The sequence below is a fragment of the Zonotrichia albicollis genome, chromosome 7, assembly GCF_047830755.1.
Source record: "Zonotrichia albicollis isolate bZonAlb1 chromosome 7, bZonAlb1.hap1, whole genome shotgun sequence".
NCBI lineage: Eukaryota > Metazoa > Chordata > Aves > Passeriformes > Passerellidae > Zonotrichia > Zonotrichia albicollis.
The window spans coordinates 16,787,952-16,806,822 of NC_133825.1; the positions used below are offsets into that span (position 1 = coordinate 16,787,952).

An 18,871-nucleotide genomic window follows, 5' to 3' on the forward strand; every position below is an offset into this window, starting at 1 on the left:
AGTGAACAAATCTCATACTGTGCTTTTTGCTGGGGTAGAATTAAAGTGTTTTCCACAGTGGCTGTGCTTTGGATTTGTGCTGGAAGCAGTGTTGGTGGCACAGGGATGTTTTGGGCATTGGTGGCACAGGGATGGTTTGGGTGTTGGCAGCACAGGGATGGTTTGGGTGTTGGTGGCACAGGGATGGTTTGGGCACTGGTGGCACAGGGATGTTTTGGGTGGCACAGGGATGGTTTGGGCACTGGTGGCACAGGGATGGTTTGGGCATTGGTAGCGCAGGGACGGTTTGGGTGGCACGGGGATGGTTTGGGTGTTGGTGGCACAGGGATGGTTTGGGCACTGGTGGCACAGGGATGGTTTGGGTGTTGGTGGCACAGGGATGGTTTGGGCACTGGTGGCACAGGGATGGTTTGGGTGTTGGTAGCACAGGGATGGTTTGGGCACTGGTGGCACAGGGATGGTTTGGGCACTGGTGGCACAGGGATGGTTTGGGCAGTGGTAGCACAGGGATGTTTTGGGTGTTGGTAGCACAGGGATGTTTTGGGCAGTGGTAGCACAGGGATGGTTTGGGCATTGCTGAGCAGAGCTCACACACAGCCAAGGCCTCCTCTGGGCCTCACCCAGCCCCAGCAGTGAGGGCTGGGAGGGGACAGAGCCAGGACAGCTGAGCCCAAGTGACCCAAGGGATTTCCCAACCCATGTGGGGCCGTGCTCAGCGCACAGAGCTGGGCAGAAGAAGAAGGAAGGAAAGGAGGACATTCAGGGTGATGGAGTTTGTCCTCCATGGTCACTGTCACACGTGATGGGGCCCTGCTCTCCTGGGGATGGATGGACACCTGCCCAGCCATGGGAAGTGGGGAATCAGTTCCTTGTTCTGCTTTCCTTGTGTGCATGGCTATTGCTTTATCTGTTAAAATTACTTTATCAACCCACAAGTTCTCACTTTCACTCTTCTGATTCTCTCCCACCAAAGTGAACAATCAAAGCTGAAGATTACAAGTGCAATTAATCCATTTTAACAAAACGAAGTAGCATTTGACTGAAGTCTTCATTCAAAATTAAACCTTTCAAAATGCAAATGTGACCTGTATGATCATGAAGGCAGCTGCAGTACTGACAACAAGAGACTGTGAGCCAGAACAGGGAATGGCTCTGCTGCATCTTCTGCAAGCACTACTTCCCATCAGCACACTAAATCACTGTGTGCCCCATAAATGTCTTACCTTTTTCAGTTTCCAACACAACTTTTTAAAACATTTCTAAATCTAACAAACATCAGAAAGAAATCCTAAAATTATTTTTAAAATGGATTAACCAGAATTATTTCCCACAGATTCAGTCCTTTACAAACAATTTCCCTGAGGGCATGAAATCAACATCAAACAAGCAAACCTTAAATCAGAATACTTTACAACAGGATCCTGCTTTAGCGTGTGTGCACATACTGAAGTCCTGTTGTCAGCTATAAGATGACACATTGATGGAGGCTTCTAATCAAAAACTGAATGTCTTTGGATTACAGCCAGCACTGCTCCAGGCATCCTAAAGGCACTGTTGGCACTAAGAACAGCGGCAACGGTGGCAATTTTTCAGTTTGACAGGTGCTAAATACCACTGAACCTCACTGTAAGTCCATTTTTATTGCAGCTATTGCCCAACTCTCCTTAAATGACCTTACAGTAAGATAATTGTAATAAACCTTAAAGCAGTGCCATTCCAGCTGAACACTATATGGACAACTTCCCTCCAACAGCAACAAAGACCCAGGGAAGAGAAGAGGAAGTGTGCACCTACCACAGCATGCCAAGAGCACAGCTGGGATCTATCACCAAGTCCCACCTTATCCCCAAGTGCTTGAACATTTTATCCTGTCAATATTCATATTGCAAAGGTGGTAATATTGAGGTTGATACAAACTAATGTAAACTTTACTTAGCTTTTACTGGAAACATTCCACGAAGTCACAGATAAGTTCTAGTACTCACTGTGGCATGCAGCTATTCTTTTTTGTCAAATTTCAGAAATGAGAAAGTCTCAAGGAAATTAAAAGTCTGCTTTAATTCAAAGGAATTGCCAGACTATCTCCTGGACAAGAAGAAAATCTACATTTCTCAGACATAGGCACCTCCTGGCACATTTCAAAATGGCAGCCTGGCAATAAACAGATATTCCCAACCCACAGGAATTTCTCTAGTGGGTGCTGCCCAACCATCACCCCAAACAAGTCTGCCACTCACAGAAGTTTGGTCTATATTTATTAATCAGAGTCAATGTGGGACATTTTGAACACCCTTTGAAAAGTCCAGCTGTGATTTCCCATCTGTGCTGTAAACCTTTCCACTGAAGCAGCACCTTGCTGTGCTGCACTTCATGGCTCATGTCTGAAGAAAAGGTACAGGAGCAGATAACTATTTCTTTCAAAGGCAACATTCATTGCTTTCAGCATGGAAACCCCTTATTTCACCAGCAATAGATTCACACTCATATACAAATATTTGTCTCCAAACAGATGCAGCTACTCAGCATTTTGCCAGAGGGACCATGAATATACCCTTAACCTAATACAAGTGTAGATAAATTGTTATCAATTAAATGTGTTATCAATTAAACACTCCATAAGTATCTCCCAAAGTCACAACAGCTTCACTCCCAAACAGGTTGGTGATTTTTGCACAGTAATCCAAGTAATTCTCAATCTTTTCACAAGAAGATTACTTTCTCTTTAAAGCAGGCCAAAATTCAAAGCATCTTCTACACTAAACGCATCCATGCACTTTTCAAATCCCTCACTGCAGGTTCTCCAGCAAGTTCTACTGAAATGAAAATCCTGGTATCAACAAGCAGGTAAAACTCTCCTCCCCATAACCAGGTAACTACTGCTCAGATAAACAATGCAAACTAACTAAGACAAATTAATCTAATCAATTACCTGACACTAATAGCTGCCAGTGATCTGCCCCAAGCACAGGAACTGTTTGGCAACACTGACACCAAGTGACAGAATCCAGGAAAACACAAACCACAACGACCCTCACACAAATGCTGCAGCTTTTACCCTCATGCTGTGGAAGAGGTAAATCTTGTTTTATCATCAAGAGAAGAAAATTGTTGAATACCCATAACGATATTTTCACATCAGCTATGTATAAGTGACAGAACATCCAACATTAAACATGTTCTAACAATTCAACTTTGATCTTGCAAATACAAGTCACAGACCATGTGCACTTCAAAGTTTGATGCATACTAACCTCACAAATTCATTTCTAGAGGAGAAAAAATTAGTGGTTTGCATGCACAGAAAGTATTGCACTCCACTGACTTATGTGAATTTGGTTACTTTTTCAAGTAAAAGACTGCAAATAGTGCTTCCATACACTTCCATTTAGATAATAACATGTTAATGCAACTTTTAATGCCTGCTGAGTCTCACTTACTTGTTCTGCCCGTGCTTCTCTCTGCTGAACACCCAAAACCCAGCAGTCCAGCACCACATGCTTTAGGCAGACTTGGCCCTCCCAGCCCCTGCAGCCTCACCTGGCACTGCACAAAGCACAAAACCCAATGGCACAGCAGTAACTGCACCCAGCACAGCAGTTTCACCACCCACCCTCTTCATGCCCAGCATTCTGTCTTCTTACACCTCCATGGTCTTACCTGCTGACGTTTGTATGCCAAGTAATCAAGGTTTTCCAGATCTTTTTGAAACTTTTGGTAGGTTTTCTGTAGATCAGATTTACTGGATACATTTTTTAAAGACTCAAATGTTCTTTGAAACTGTGAGGAAAATAAAAAAAAAGCCAACAAAAAATTATCATTCATACAGTTGCTGTGTTTCATTCTGTATTACAATTATTTTCTACTAAATACTTAGGCTATTGTCACCTCTAACCTTCCACATATTCCTGCAGTTTTGTTTTGAAACCAATCACAGAATTCAAAGCATTGTACATATGCCCTCCTCAATTAAATGAGATCCTCTCATTTCACAGTCAGACCAAACACAAGCAATCAGTCTCTAAAGGTGAGTTCTTTTTCTATGCCAAGTTCCAGGAAGTAATAAATTCACAGATTTAAATACTTTCTTTTCAACCAAGAAAAGTGTATGCAACTTTATACAGGCCATGAACTCATTCTATCAAGCATAACAGTAGAACTTAGAAATCACAGGGTGCCTCTTATCAAGTTAATTTACTTAAGAGTAATTTAATACCAGATAATCACCTCAGGCAACGTGCCCACATTCTGCATGAACACTGTGACAACTCCAATTATGCTGCACTGCAGACCTTACTTTCAAATTTAAAACTTCTTTCATGCCATGCTTTCTTAAGAAGAGGACTGGTATTTTTCAGAGATGCACCACACCAGCCCAGCTGTAGGAGCTGTAACAGAAAGGTTAAGATTTGTGTCAGAGGAGAACAGGAGGCCCAGCTTCCTTGCTACCTTCAGGAAATCATGAGCCTTCTCCTCTTGCTGTTTTTCCAGCTGTAAATTCCCTTCTTCTCCTCATGAGCATGTGATGGCTGCACAGCTGCAGGCAGCTCAGGAATATTTTGTTATCACTGTGACTACCATAGAGTCTATCAACATGTATTTACACTGACATAATCAGGGAGAACTACACACTTGTAAATCCTTCCAAAATACTGACTGAGCCTCTTGCAGTTCCAGGGCCTGTAGGTGAAGCTCACCCATGGTACCAGTGGCCAGGGAATGAGGCAATGCACTGATTCCCAGTCAGCTCTGGACAAAAAAGCACTTCTGTACAGCCCAATCTGTACTTTTGCTTAAACTACAGACACTGAATTTGAATAATGAGCCAAAGTCAAACCTCCACTTGTCTTCTGTCCCTCTTCAAGAAACTGACAAATCACTGACAGCGCATGCTGCCCATGGATGTGGAGTGCTCCAGAGCCCCTCATCCCTGTGCAGGTGACTCAGCTCAAGCTGCAGCTGATGCTGAACAGCCCCAGCTACTTCTCCTAGGGGATAATAAGCAGCTGCAGTGGATTTCTCTGGAACCTTCAGGCAAGTTAGCACATCTTGTTTGCTGCTCTGCAGCCTTTATTTCAGTCTCACTGCTCTCATAACCAAAAGGCAAGTGAAGGCAGTGTTTCCATCTATTTGTAATTTATCTTACTCTACCTCATTCAGCAATACTAGAGGTTAACTGGAGACTTTCTAGCTGCATTTAAATTGTTTGCTACCAAAAAAGAAAATAAAACTTTCTCACCCAACGTTTATGTTCCTGAATTGTGTACTGACATGGCTGACAGACCACACATGCTAAGACAAAACTGCAATATTCTCTATTCTTTTCTGTTTGACTTCATTATCTTCCAATTTTTGTGTGATTTGTTGTTTTCAGATTTTATCTCTGCTCCAGAGCTGATCTGAAAGCCTTGTATTTGCAATGTTTGCTTTCATCAATTCCCACTGCTGGCTGACCCCTTAGCTGGAAGCAACTTCACTGCAACATTTGCAAACATGACCTGAGTTCAGTTTAAGGTGACCAGAAGCACCCCATAGTCTTTGCTTTTTTTCAAGTGTGTAAGAAACTGCTCATTATGTCTCTGGCAAGTTCATCATGCACCTTCTGCTTCAAACCTTGACATATTTCTCCAGAACTTAGCCCAAAGCTGTTGCACCCTGCTGTGGGATTGAACAATACAGGGGAAAAGTCTCCAATGACTCCCAAACTCACTCAATAAACATAAGGTACAGTCTCTTCTTGAGGGGTCTTTTTTTGTTTTAAGATAATCATCAACATGTTAGACTACAATACAGTTGTAGAATCATCATCATCCTTTTAAGGATGTGCTTAATCCCACAGCTTCAGTTCTTCATTAACAGGAGCTCTGCTAGCAAGATCACTCACTTCCTTATGTCCTGCAGCAACCTAAGCATTAATAATACATTTGGCTCTCTGGAAAGAGATATAAGAAGCAGCATGAGAGCACGATCAAATACAAATCAAATGTGTAACTACAAGGGCAACATGCTTCAATAAAATTGATGGGTAACGGCCAGAACATCCACATCTGTCTTTAGATCTAAGGGAGAAACACTTTTTAAAAATTTAACTCAAAAGTAAATAAAATATCAACCAAGCCATTTTAAGAAAACATAGATATGCTCTTTCCACTGTCATCAGCAGGAAATCAGAAAATTGTGCCTTGGACATTCAAAGGTTATCAGCACATATGTTAAAACTAAATGTGGATCTTTCTGCATCATACTTCTATCAGAGTGAACCAGCATTTTGGGGTGAGTGGTAAAAAAACCTCTCTCATCTCCCCTGTGTGGAGGTGAAAAGAAATATCAGACTTCCTGCCTTTTTTTCCTCTTACCAATAACCAAATATAAATAATCCTAAAAGATTTACAGAAGCTCTTTTCTGCCTGTTATATTTTCAAAGTGCTTTGAGCAGTTTCTGGAAGCTGAGGAGTAGCATTCCTTCACTACTTTTTCTCAGTGGCACTACTTGGTAGCTACCTGGACTCATTTTCCCTCTGTGCTAAAACCATATCTCTGTGATTTATCAGAGCTGCTTCTGTTTGTCAAGTTACCACAGGTAATTTCCCAGCACTGATAGTGGCACAGACAACTTTGTAGCTCAAAGAGAAGAGCATAGCTTTACATTCATTAACATCACAGCATTCCTGTCACAGGAAACCCAAACCTACCAAATGCAGCAGCAGAGCCCAGCATCTGGCCCTGAAAAGCAGGTGGGTGACACAGCAGCCCCAAGGTCCTGAGCAGGCACCATCAATACATGGCTGAAAGTACAGAGATCTATTCATACTAACTTGCTAAAGATATACATTAAATAACTTTGTTGCAATCCATAAGCCAGTTCTACAGAGGTTTATTGTGCTGTTTGTCACGTCTGCTCTACTGCTTAGAAAACTTTTCGCCGTATTAGCAATGTTCACAAAATTTCTCTCAAAGGCCTGGACAGTCTTTTTTAACTATTTTCTTAAAACTCTCCAACTTTATGAATCTCAGCAGTCCTGAGCCTCCCCTCAGATACTGCCACAGTTATCAGATTAGCAAGTGGGACTGTAAGCACCAGGACTGCAAGTCCTGTGCTCTCACATCTTACTGCACTGTCAAAGATGAGAGGTGAGCTCTGGCTGAAGTTTCTCCTGCAGTAAAGCAGATTAACAGCTGAGAATCCTCTGCTGTCTTTATGAGCTCCTGACAGAGCATTTTTGAGGGTTTTCTCCACTATCCTTCTGCCTACATTCAGGAGCCTTGGAACTTTTGCTCTGCTGTCATATGTAACAAAAATGAGGCACTGAGATCAAAGAAAAGAGTGGCTGCACATTTCAAAATGAAATCATATTAAACTACCTAATCATACTAAAATTTTGATACTGCTTAAGCCAAAATTTACTACGTTTCATCCTCAATATGAGCCATGAAAATTAATGGCTTACCAGCTAAAGAGGAGGCCAGGACACAGAATTATGAGATTATAAACATGCAGTGCAAAGTGCTTCACTGCTAATAATTCAGAAATGTGGGAAGTAACATCACAGAATACAGAGCACAAAGCCATATTCCTGGTAAGCATTTTACAATTCCCAAATAAACAGGAAGAGGGATGGGGGCAGCCCATCCTGCCTCTCCACTCTGTTAGTCACAAATTAGGAGAAATGGCTCCTTTCTGTTCAACTAGAGCTGCACAAATCAGAGTATTTGTATTTCAGAGTATCAATATTACCACCTTCCACTGCACAGGGCAGTACAGTAGCACTGAGCTACTTTCTCCATTGGTAAAATACTTCTCTTTATTCTCATATGGATTAATATGAATTGAATTAAGGACAAGAAGCAAATTTTATTTCCATTTTGACATAAGGAAGCTGTCCATTGAAAAACTATCCCTTTCTGTTTTGAGAAGGTACCAGTTCTTTAAAAGACTAAATTATAACTAAATGTACTATTTAAATTACCCAGAGATATGGCTGGAAAAAAGCCATTCACAACCCCTCTTAAATTCCAATTACTGAGCACACACACTTAGGAGAAAAAAGCTGCACTTCTCCTATTTTGCTGTAATGGAATGGGCAATGTGCCTTCTTTGGAGAGGTTTACAGAAAGCAGCTCACAGCTTTTTCCATTCAGAAAATATCAGATGATTTTGCTGTCATTTTAAAGAGGTCTGAAGACATACACTCTGATGATAAAGCAGAGACTGTTTGTTTTGCATGCATTTCCTCATTTCTGCCTCCCAAAGCACAAATGAGTTATAAAACACATTTCTCTCGATCAGAATGATCTCTGCATGCTTGAATTGTTGATCAGACAAGCCGTTCTACATTACACCAACTCTGCTGCTCCACTACCAATAAATAACCTGCCAGGAGAAGATAACTTCCCAAGATTATTTCCCCAGCCTAGAATGTGCCTTCCCATATTAGGACTCTGAAGAAGGAAATTTCAGAACATCACTTCCATATTAATCTCTTAAAAGCACAGTGCTTCAGTGGTGTGCAAACACAGCCCCAGACACTCCCAAGGGAAGATTCAGCCACGTTCTTTCCCTGGCAGGTTCCAACAGAGTCAGCTGCAGTGGAGCCCTGGTCACTGACTGCAGCATGCAGGCATCTGCACAGCCCAAACAATCATTTCAAACAGGCCTCTGCTCTTCTAACACTTCCAACTTCCTCACCAGACACAATATGCACTTCTCACACTCACCTGTACTTCTGATGACTTCAAGCATTGTATTAACCTCTCTACAAACCACCTTTATGTTACAGATCTCCCCAAGCTTTATTTTAAGTTTACAACCCAACATTCCAGTCAGAACCTATCACCCCACAGCTTGACAATTATTTATTTTTACAAGTTACAAAGGAGCAGTCAAGAGTCTCATATGCCAAGCACAGAAGTGGATCCAAATTCCTACTTGGAAAAAGCCAGCTCCAAAAGCAATTCTTTGGAAGCTGCTTTTCCTCTGTTATTTCCTGCACATCACAGGGTGCCACAGAATTTGCAGGGTGATTATTAGCACTGTAGCCCTAATTCCAAGCAACTGCATCCCATGCACCACAGACAAACCTCTCACAGGAATCTCAGTTTGATGAGAAAATAAACAGGAGTGGGAACCAAAGGAGAAGCCAAATCCTCTCTCAAGGACTCCTGTCACCTTCTTAACACTGCTAATGCTCCAGAAGTCTCCCTGCCACGGGAGTGACCCATGCCCGGCTAAGGAAGGTGGCAAGAGGTTAGAATGTAATCTGGCTATTGCTGTAAAAACCAAGGTTTCTATAAACACAACAGGAACAAAAGGAGGGCTAAGGACAAGCACCATCCTTCACTGGATGCAGGGGGAACAGAGTGACAAGCAAAGAGGAAAAGGCTGAGGTACTTCTCTGGCTGACTCCTCAGCAGCAGGACCAGCTGGTTCCCAGGTAGCCAAGCCCCTGCAGCTGAGCACAGGGATGGCAGCAGAATGAATCCCCCCAGCCCAAAATGAAATGTTCAGTGACAGCTCCACCACCTAAGACTCACACCAGCCCACGTGCCAGAGTGATCTGCTGGGGGGAAGGAGGGCTCCACACAGGGATCTGATCAATGAACAGCTCTGGGAGCTGAACCACGCCCCTACACCTGAAACACAGGGCAGCCCAGGGGACTTTACTCTTTCATTCTATGTAACCCTACTGAGCTCTTGCTCAGAGCATTTTCAGTGCTGCTGAATACTCTGCAGGAAAGGGAGGAACAGACAGCACTTCTCTCACAGGGCCCAGCTTCACATGTTGCTTCTTATCTATAGCCATTCTCTTTTTTTTTTCCCTGACAGGAGTTTTAAAGAACTGTAAGCAAGCATTTTGTAAAGATCGTGCTGTCTGAGGCATTCATAAAAAATACGAAGACTTGCACAGTAAATCTACAATGACATGAGGAGGAAAAAGGCAGCTAAAACATGTTGGCTCAGCATGATCTGAAACTGATTAGAGACAGACAGACTGCCAACGCTCTTTGAATGAAATTCTCCAAACTTGTTACTTTCCTGCTGCTCTCTTCTAATCAATAGATTTAAGCAATACCATTAGTCTGTTAATTCACTTAATTAAATAATATCGAGCATCACTAACCATAATGGATGAGCTGCTAGCACAGCTCTGAATCAGAGAGTGCAATACAGAAGACAGTCCTTTGTCTGACCACATTTTTCAGAACTCAGTTGTTTCTTTAGGCATGGAAACTCAGACAGAGACAGGTAATTATTTAAACTGTTCCCTGTTTAAAAAAAATATATTTAAGGAAGGAAAACCTTTCTTTATGGTGTGATGTACTTTATTTTTTCAGTGTACTCCAAAAGGATCTTCCTGTTTGCACTGCACCCTCAGAGTCTTATAGGATTGTGAATTCCACAAGTGGCCAGGAGTGTTCTGTGCCAGACTGTGAGCAGTCACTGGGGGTTTGTACTGGCATCTAGTAAGCATTATTTACACACACACTTTTGCTCAGGGACAATCTGATAGAACTCATTAAACAGCCAAAATTCGCTTCACTTCATTAGCAAAACTTCTAAAAAAGCTAATTTTCTGTTCACAAAACTGTTTTTGAACATTTGGTTTGAAATTCCTCCCAGGATTACCAAATCCTTTCAAACTCACTTACCTGTTATTTCCAGTTTTGAAAAGTTACATTTCAGTATTTTTGTAAGAAAAAATACTCTATATTTTCAGAATTGCACACTGTTTAATATGAAGACCTGATTACACAAAATTCAAACCCAGTCCTAAGTCTAAGCAGAATGTTCAGAAAACATTGTTAGAGACTACATAAACTGGAAGGAGAGAGCTGAGGTTCATCCTTTTTTCCTAGATATACATAAACAGGCAGAGGTGACAGGTAACAGTAGGTGAGGCTTTCTATGACAGCCAGTCACACTGTCTTTGTTTTCCTTCTATTTTTATTGCCAGGTTACTGAGGAAATTAAAGTTTAATGACCCAGAGTGTATTCTGTCAGTAGAAAAAGCTATAGTTTTAAACATCAGTGCTGGAATTAACTAATTTTAGTGAGTGACCAAGACTAAAAGCTTTCAGCACTCTTTAATAAATGAGTTTGAAAAATATTAGATACTTGAATATGTAATTCCCCATTAAATACTTTCATATATTGAGCAAGATCTCATAATACTGTACAGCATTCTTTCATGATGCTGAACCAACTTCTTTCATTTTATACATGCAAATAAAGAAATGGGCCTTGATTAGAATTTTTATACCTTTTATTCTACTATTACTTTTTTTTTTTTAATTTTTCAAATCAATTTTGTCTACCCCATAAAAATTGCAGTGCTCAGAGACATGGAAATAAAGAGCAATGAAATTTCCCATCTCTTAAATGATAACAGCTGTAACACCCCTGTCTGAAGAACAGGGTAATATGGTGGAAGTATTAAGGCTTTAGAACAAGTGCAAAGAAAAACATCTGAAGACTTTTAAGGAGTTTGGTTTTCAAGGCATATGAACTTGAAAAACCCAAGAATATTACAGCTGATACAGCAAAGACAAGGTCTACTCTGACACTGTGGGAATACAAAGTCTTCTTGTGGGAGCAAGTCCATGCTGAAGAAAACCTGAATTCCTAAGGGAGTTTTAAAGTATAATGATTACAGATAAACACTTAGAATAGAACCATGTTGAAATTCATTACAATATTTAATTGCCTTTAAATCTGGCTCAGTTAGCTGTGACCAAAAGTTGTTAGAAACTGAGGGACGTTCAATAGCATATGATGAAATTCCATTAAGTCAATTTCCTAATTAGATGTCAACATAAAAGACACCATTACAGCTAATACCACTGTTGGCAAGTTCAACAGCCAGAGCAGAGACTAAATAGATATGCAAAATATAACACACTCTCCTCTAACAGCTAGGGTGAATCTTTCTGCACTGGCTTTACTGAGAGTGTTTTACCACACTAATTTATTCTAAGGGTTCACTTACAAATTCAGTTCTCCCTCCTATTAAGAGGAAATATGGAAGAAGATGGCAATTTAATGGCCCTCTGCAGTGCTGGAGTTGTTCCTGAATGATGCTCAGCATTCTTTCCCCATTTGCAGTTATTTTTTGTTTTCATTTTCAGATGGAAAACATGAAGTCAATTAGACAGCCATTTAGAAATACTGAAACTCTAGTAAGGAAAACCATCTAATTTTAGCTCTCTCATGTAAAACATAGTCAAATACATCTCAGAAGAGAGCATCTGGGATTATGAAAATAAACATTAAAAATGTAATAGATTACCATGAAAAATATCATAATTTAAGAACACTTTCCATAAGCAGTGCAAAAGACATAGGCCATTCCTGTTACAGCTGACAAATTTAAACATACAGAACAACACAGAAGCTTCTGCAAGGCAGTGTTCATTTAGCCTGTGGTGCATCTCCAGCAGTGGAGATTTTTCAAGCCCAGTATTGAAACCCACACAACACTGTTTTATTATTAAATACTTTTCCTAGTCTGATTTGGAGCCAAATTTTCATTGTCTCATCTTCATCAAACTGAACTTGCTTCAACACAGTCCTCTAAGTCACTGTGCTCTCTCGTGGCACGAGGCACTATGAGAGGTGGCACTGATTACTCACCTCTGCCCTGAAATATTAGCAAGTCAACAGAAATTTGTGGTTTTATCAGTCTCTTATAAATTACTGAAAGTATCAGTGGATAAAAAGGAACCAAAAATAGATCAAATATGCCGAGCTGCATGTAGATGAGTTCTTCTGGTCCGTTCACAAATCTCATCTAGAATCCACACTTGCCCCAGGTGTTCCGTGCATGAGAGCTGCAAGGCTCAAATACACAACGTTTCCATGCCCGGAGAGCCCTGAGCAGAGCCAGCTGTGGCTCCCAGGAGCTGAGGAGAGCGGGGATTACTCACCACAGCCAGGTGCTGCAGCAGATAGGCCACGTCCACCATGTCGGCCAGCACCAGGAGCCGGGTGACCGCGGCCAGCAGGGAGCGAGCGGCGGGCACCACAGCCTGCCTGCGGGGCAGCGAGCAGGGATCGCTGGTGAACGCCTCCGCCGACACCTGCAGGGCCCCACCTGCGAACGAGACACAGCCTCAGGCTGGAGCACAGCACCCCGAGGAGAGGAAATCACGGAGTTCCGGCAGCTACCTGGCGAGTCATGTGAGATGCAAAGCTGTTTGGTGTCAGGTACAAACAGGCGACTGTGTGTATTTGTGAATGCGAAATGCGTGGACACCAACAAAGGGATAATTGCAAATTCTAATAATAACTGAAGAAATTAAAGCATGGAAAAAGGCCTTTGAACCTATCTTTTGTTTGCAGTTAACCCTGGTTGATTTAGGAGCATTGGAATTAAGGTGTTAAAGATGTTGCTCTTTGCTTGCATTTAATCCATAAAAAGCTCTGCAATAATAACCTTTTGAGGTATAATTTTAGAATATTACTTGTATCCTTGAAACTATAGCTTTGGAATATATATAAAGGAAATTTGCTTATCTCATGCCTTATTGAAACAGAGAAAAACAGCTTGAGAAAGGAAGATGAACATCACCTCAAGGATTTATGGCTTTGACCAAAGGGAAGCTGGACATCACTGTTATGGGATTTATGGTCTCTGCAATTAAAAGGTGGACCCACATCTGGGGAGCTGGACCCCTCCAGATGGGATTCGTCTTTCTTCTTTTGGAAACTGGACCGTCACCATCTGGAGATACTCCTTTGAGATACATCCTGAGAAATTAAAATCACAATAGTGTATAGAATTGTGATGCAATAATTTGGAATAAGAATTGCTGATGAGTAAAAGATTGGAAATAGAAACTGCTGAAAAAAACGGATGGGTACCCCTATAAATACCTGTAACCATCAATTATCGGTGTGCAGTTGGAGGGAAAACTTCCCCCACTGTACCCAGCGCTGTATTGCTCACACTTTGCCATATTAATTAATAAATTGATTGCTGCTTGAATATTGGGCTAGTCAAGCTTCTTATTCATAACAGTCACAAGTACTGCCAATAAATCTGCTATCCCTTTCTTGTCCTAACGCCTTGAAATGAAGGTCAGTGATTACAGATCACACAGGTTAATGTTCCACATCTTCCATTCTCTTTCCCTTTCTCTTCTACAGTATCATTTAATTCTGAAATAATTCCCTTGCCTTCACACAATTACTCTTAACTGCACACAACAAAGCCAGCAGCTTTGTTAAACTTTCCTAGTCACTATTTGTTATGTTACTGTGTGCTTTGGTGACCTTGCTATTAAATAATTCCTGGTCACAGAAAGAAATCAAGTGTTGCTCTTCTCATTACAAATATAAGTTAATGGAATGAAAACCTCATACACTCAAACATCTGACTGACATAAAGGGAAATCTGTGCCATGGAGCTAGTGACTGCCAGACACAATATACTGCTCTCCAACGAGAAGTTTGGTAAATGAAATTCAACAATACAGACCACAGTGACAAACACCATAAATTCCTGAGGGGAGGTGAAAAGGAGACGGAGCCAGACTGCTCACAGTGGTGCCCAGCAGCAGGGGGAGAAGCAATGGGCACAAACTGACACACAGGAGATCCCATGTAAGCATCAGAAAATATTTTTTCACTGCGAGAGTGACTCAGCAGTGCACAGGCCGAGCAGGAAGGCTGTGGTCTCTCCATCTTGGGAGATGTTAAACACCTGACTGCACATGGTCCTGGGCAGACTGCTGGCCCTGCCTGCCCTGGCCCACGGCACCAGACCACCCTCAGAGGTCCCTTCCACCCCTCAACATTCTCAATTCTGAGAGCAAACACAAATCAGAAGGCTCTGAATACGACCAAGCCCTTAGAAATGAGCGTGACATAAGCTGGGATGGCCAGATGAACACATAAAATCACAACCCTAAAATAGAGCAATGAGATGCAGGCGAGACAGATAGGAGCTGCAAGTACAAACAGCAGAAAATGACAGCTCCAACAACAACATGATGTTGAAACTTTCTTAAATTGCAGTGGACAGCATGACAATCTGATGCAATTTAATCTATTTTTATTTTAATTCCCATCAACTGGATATTCTTCCATAATTATATTTGTCACAAACAATGAAACGCAAAAAATGTCCTTTTAGTGGCACAAATAGGAATTCAGACAGACAGCAGCATTCAAAGTTTTTCAATTCTTTCAGACAACCAAACAAAAAGCAATTCAAAGAACCAAAGCCAGGATCTATCATAACTGCACAATTACTGTCAGGCAGATATTTCCAAGACTCTGTTCAACACACCCAGACAAGATGACTCCCAAAGTAAATGTTGCTCCACCATCAGCTGATCAGCTACTGACAGCTACTGCTGTGGCAAATACTGTTACCTACACGTGCCTACAAAAATCTGGCACAGGGAAATGTAAAAAACACTGTTCAGCCACAGGTAGTTTTTTAAATAGTTAGAGAATTTATCCAGTACCAAAAATATCCAAAACCTTACGTGAAAATTCCTTTAAAAACAAGTGAAGTGTGAGCCTGCTGGCAATGAGCTGACAGCTCATGCAGGCTGTGTCTGCACAGACACTGCAACAGTGCCACCAAGTGCAGGCAGTGAGCACCCTCAGACACTGCCCAGCATCTCTGACAACAGCCAAGGGCTCCTCACTGCCTCAGCAAGATCAACAAAGTTATGCTTTCTTTGTTTATTTATTTGAATAGATTTCCGTTCTCCTTTTGAAATCCCATCCAAGTATCACGTTTTCCTCTCTTCTATTTGTCTTTACAACTGGCTTTCTCATCTCATTTGTTAATTTAACTGCAGCAGTGTGAAATGCACATGGAATGCAGTGAATTTTATGCCATTCTTGTGCCCTCCCACAAAGAGGTGCTGTTGTCAAGACAGTCCTGTCACCCACTCCTGAATGGCCCCTTTAGAGGCTGATGGCTTCACAGCTCCAGAGAAACACAGTGACAATTGGAGCCCCTTTACTAAGGGGGGAACAGACAGACCAAAGTTAGCAGAAAGAATTTCCAACATTTCAGTCTCAAACTTGAGAGAACAGAACTTCAAACAAAAAAGAAACCACCCACAATGGTTTATAATCCAGAATCCTAGAGTGCTTTGGGTTGGAAGGGACCTAAAAGATTATCCCATGGGCAGGGACACTTCCACCAGCCCAGGTTGCTGCAAGCCCCATCCAAGCTGGCCTGGGACACTTGCAGGGATGGGGCAGCCACAGCTGCTCTGGGCACCCTGTGCCAGGGCCTCAGCATTTTCATGGTGAAGAATTTCTTCCTAGCATCTAATCTAAAACACCCTCAGTCAATTTAAAGCCTTTCCCACTGTACAAAGTCCCTCTCCAGACCTCTTGTAGGTCCCCCCCTGGGTTCTGGGAGGTTTCAGTAATGTCTCTCAGCCTGAACAAGCCCAGCTCTCCCAGCCTGCCCTAACAGGAGAGGTGCTCAATTCTGCTGAGCATCTCTGCAGCCTCCTCTGGACTGGCTCCCACAGCTCCATGTCCTTCTCATGCTGAGGGCCCCAGAGCTGAACACAGCGTGCCACAGGGGCTCTCACCAGTGACAGAACACTCATGGCTCTTGCTGCCACTAGCATGTGCAGCCTCAAATCCTGCAGCCATGAACTAACACATTAAGCAGAGTAAGTACCAGAGAAGCTTGGGAGTCAAGGTCACAGCACAGCACAGCACAACCTACCCTTTCTAAAAACAAGATGAAACAATCCAAGTCACCAGCACAATCACCTGTTCTGTTCCTACAAATACCATCCCCATCTGCTACAGCAAATGAAAGGATTCTGCTCCAGGCAGGCAGCTGAAGTGACACTATCAGTGTCAGGGCACAGCAGATCGATCCCTCCTGCATGTTCCCAATATTCAACACTGTGCTAACTCACATTCTCACAATAGCTTTCTGGAGCTGTTCCAGGACATTTCTCTCCTGCCACACAGTCTCTTATCCCACTCAGATACCACTGGATTCTGTTGCATAGCAACTATATCACCACTGCATATCAGGAAGTTCCACTTCCACATCTCATCCATTTCTTGCTCTCATGTAATCAGAGCCACCACACATGCCCATCATGCCTCACACCCACCTCCTCATTCTCCCTGTCCCACTCAGGGCACCTGATCCTGTGATGCTGGTGGCAAAAGGTGCTCTGCAGGGGATCTGTTCTGGGTCTGATGAAAGGAGTGTACAGCACAGATCATTTTAAGCCATTCAAGTTCTGCCTCCCAGAACAGAAGTCCCTTAGATGCAGAACACAGACACGAACCTCTTCGTGTAGAATGAGAAAGTTAAGTTTACTTTTAAGATGAGAGGAGGGACAAACAAGAACATAGTGTTATACAAAAGATCCCAATACCCTTCCTTTAGTAAATGCCCTTCTAAGTAAGCACCCATTTCTTGCCAGGAAATGGGAGTGTTTTCCATGCCATCAAACTCCTGCCTCTCCTGTTTAGGATCAAAAGACATTAAATATGGCCATTCAAAACATCAAAGTATTTGTCAGAATTTCCTTTTAAAGAGCAACTTAAGGCTCAAAATGTAACTCCAGCAAGTAACTTGCTTTCAATTCACTGCTCCGTGTGATGACAGGTTTATCTGGGAACACACTTGAGCAAGATAACAGCTAAACACAAGGAACACTGCCACTGCAATAGATAGAAACAAGGCAGACAACAACTGTTGTGTTTCTGACTATATATAGTCAGTCAGCAATGGCAGTAAATACCAAACATTTCAGTTATGCCCATGCAACTGTTTGAGAACTGCAAGGCACCACACCTTCACATAAATGCAAAAACTCATCATCCTAAGGATAACCTCAGACTTCAGTTCAGACTTCTACAGCAACATTCCACCACATGAACAGCATCACTGCTTGCCTTCAAACTGGTTAAATCTCAGAATCAGGACATGAATTTGAGACTGATATTTAGTGCCAGAAGCATTCAGGGTTGAACAATGCTCCTTACACTCTTTGCATAGGGCTAAGGTATTGCACAGAACATTGAATTAGAAGACAATCTTTTGAAGTGCTGCACACACATGAAATCCCTCAGTGAGAGTTTTTCAATACACTTACTTTGTGGTTTATTACACTATTTTAGAATAAAACACTGGACATAAGTAGCCTCTAACAAAGCTTCACTAAATCAGATCAACAAAAATCATGGCAGTTCTTCAGTTATTAGGCCAGTGGAGTTCTGGATGAGGCATACAGTCCACCCATAAACCTTCCTGCTGACCCATTCAGCAGAGCTCCAGAAGATGTTATCAAGATGTGGGCAGGCCTTAAAAAGTACTTTCTTTTTAAGAAAAGAAAAATGCAGAGAACATCTACTTAAATTAAGCTCCAAGCCTATAAATCTTTGATAAAACTTTGCAGATGTCAAAGGAAGCAGACACTGTATTTATCCAGGTAACATGTCTGTCATCCCTTATAGTAACAGCTCCTTTCAGAGGTCACTTACAGAATCCAACTGAATTTGAGACTCCAAAATCTCATCTACTGACAGTGCCAAGACAAGCTGTAGTCAGTGAAGCCATATCCATGCCATCATGATTTCTGAAGGCCATGAATTACACACAGATGAATTAGATACACCAAACATTACCCCCACTCTTCATTTTTATCCCACTCATTTGCTCCTTTATTCTCCAAAGCATTATTGTAAGCAGATTGAAGAAAGTCAATCACTCCTTTAAAAGGAGCCCCAGATTAATGGGCTCCGAAAGTAATGAAGGATTTTTCACACTGGCAATTGACACTCAAAAGGAGTAAGTGTTTAATGCTCATGATGCATCCCCAGCTGAACAAGTTGGGGACACAAGGTAAAACACAAGGTAAAACACAAGAG

The 18,871-nt window shown here is 42.0% G+C and overlaps 1 protein-coding gene across 4 annotated transcripts in view; it reads right to left on the reverse strand.

Moving 5' to 3' along the window:
• The window catches only part of CTNNA3 (catenin alpha 3), a 410,743-nt gene that overhangs the window by 376,192 nt on the left and 15,680 nt on the right, over nt 1–18,871 (reverse strand). For 3 of the 4 annotated variants that reach the window (XM_074544396.1, XM_074544398.1, XM_074544395.1), the window contains exons 4-5: nt 12,919–13,085; nt 3,658–3,777 (exon numbers count right to left, since the gene is read on the reverse strand). In XM_074544396.1, the coding sequence (XP_074400497.1) occupies nt 3,658–3,777; nt 12,919–13,085 (287 nt within the window). Of the gene's footprint in view, nt 1–3,657; nt 3,778–4,224; nt 4,368–12,918; nt 13,086–18,871 lie in introns of those variants that run through there. The other variant, XM_074544397.1, reaches the window with a different exon arrangement.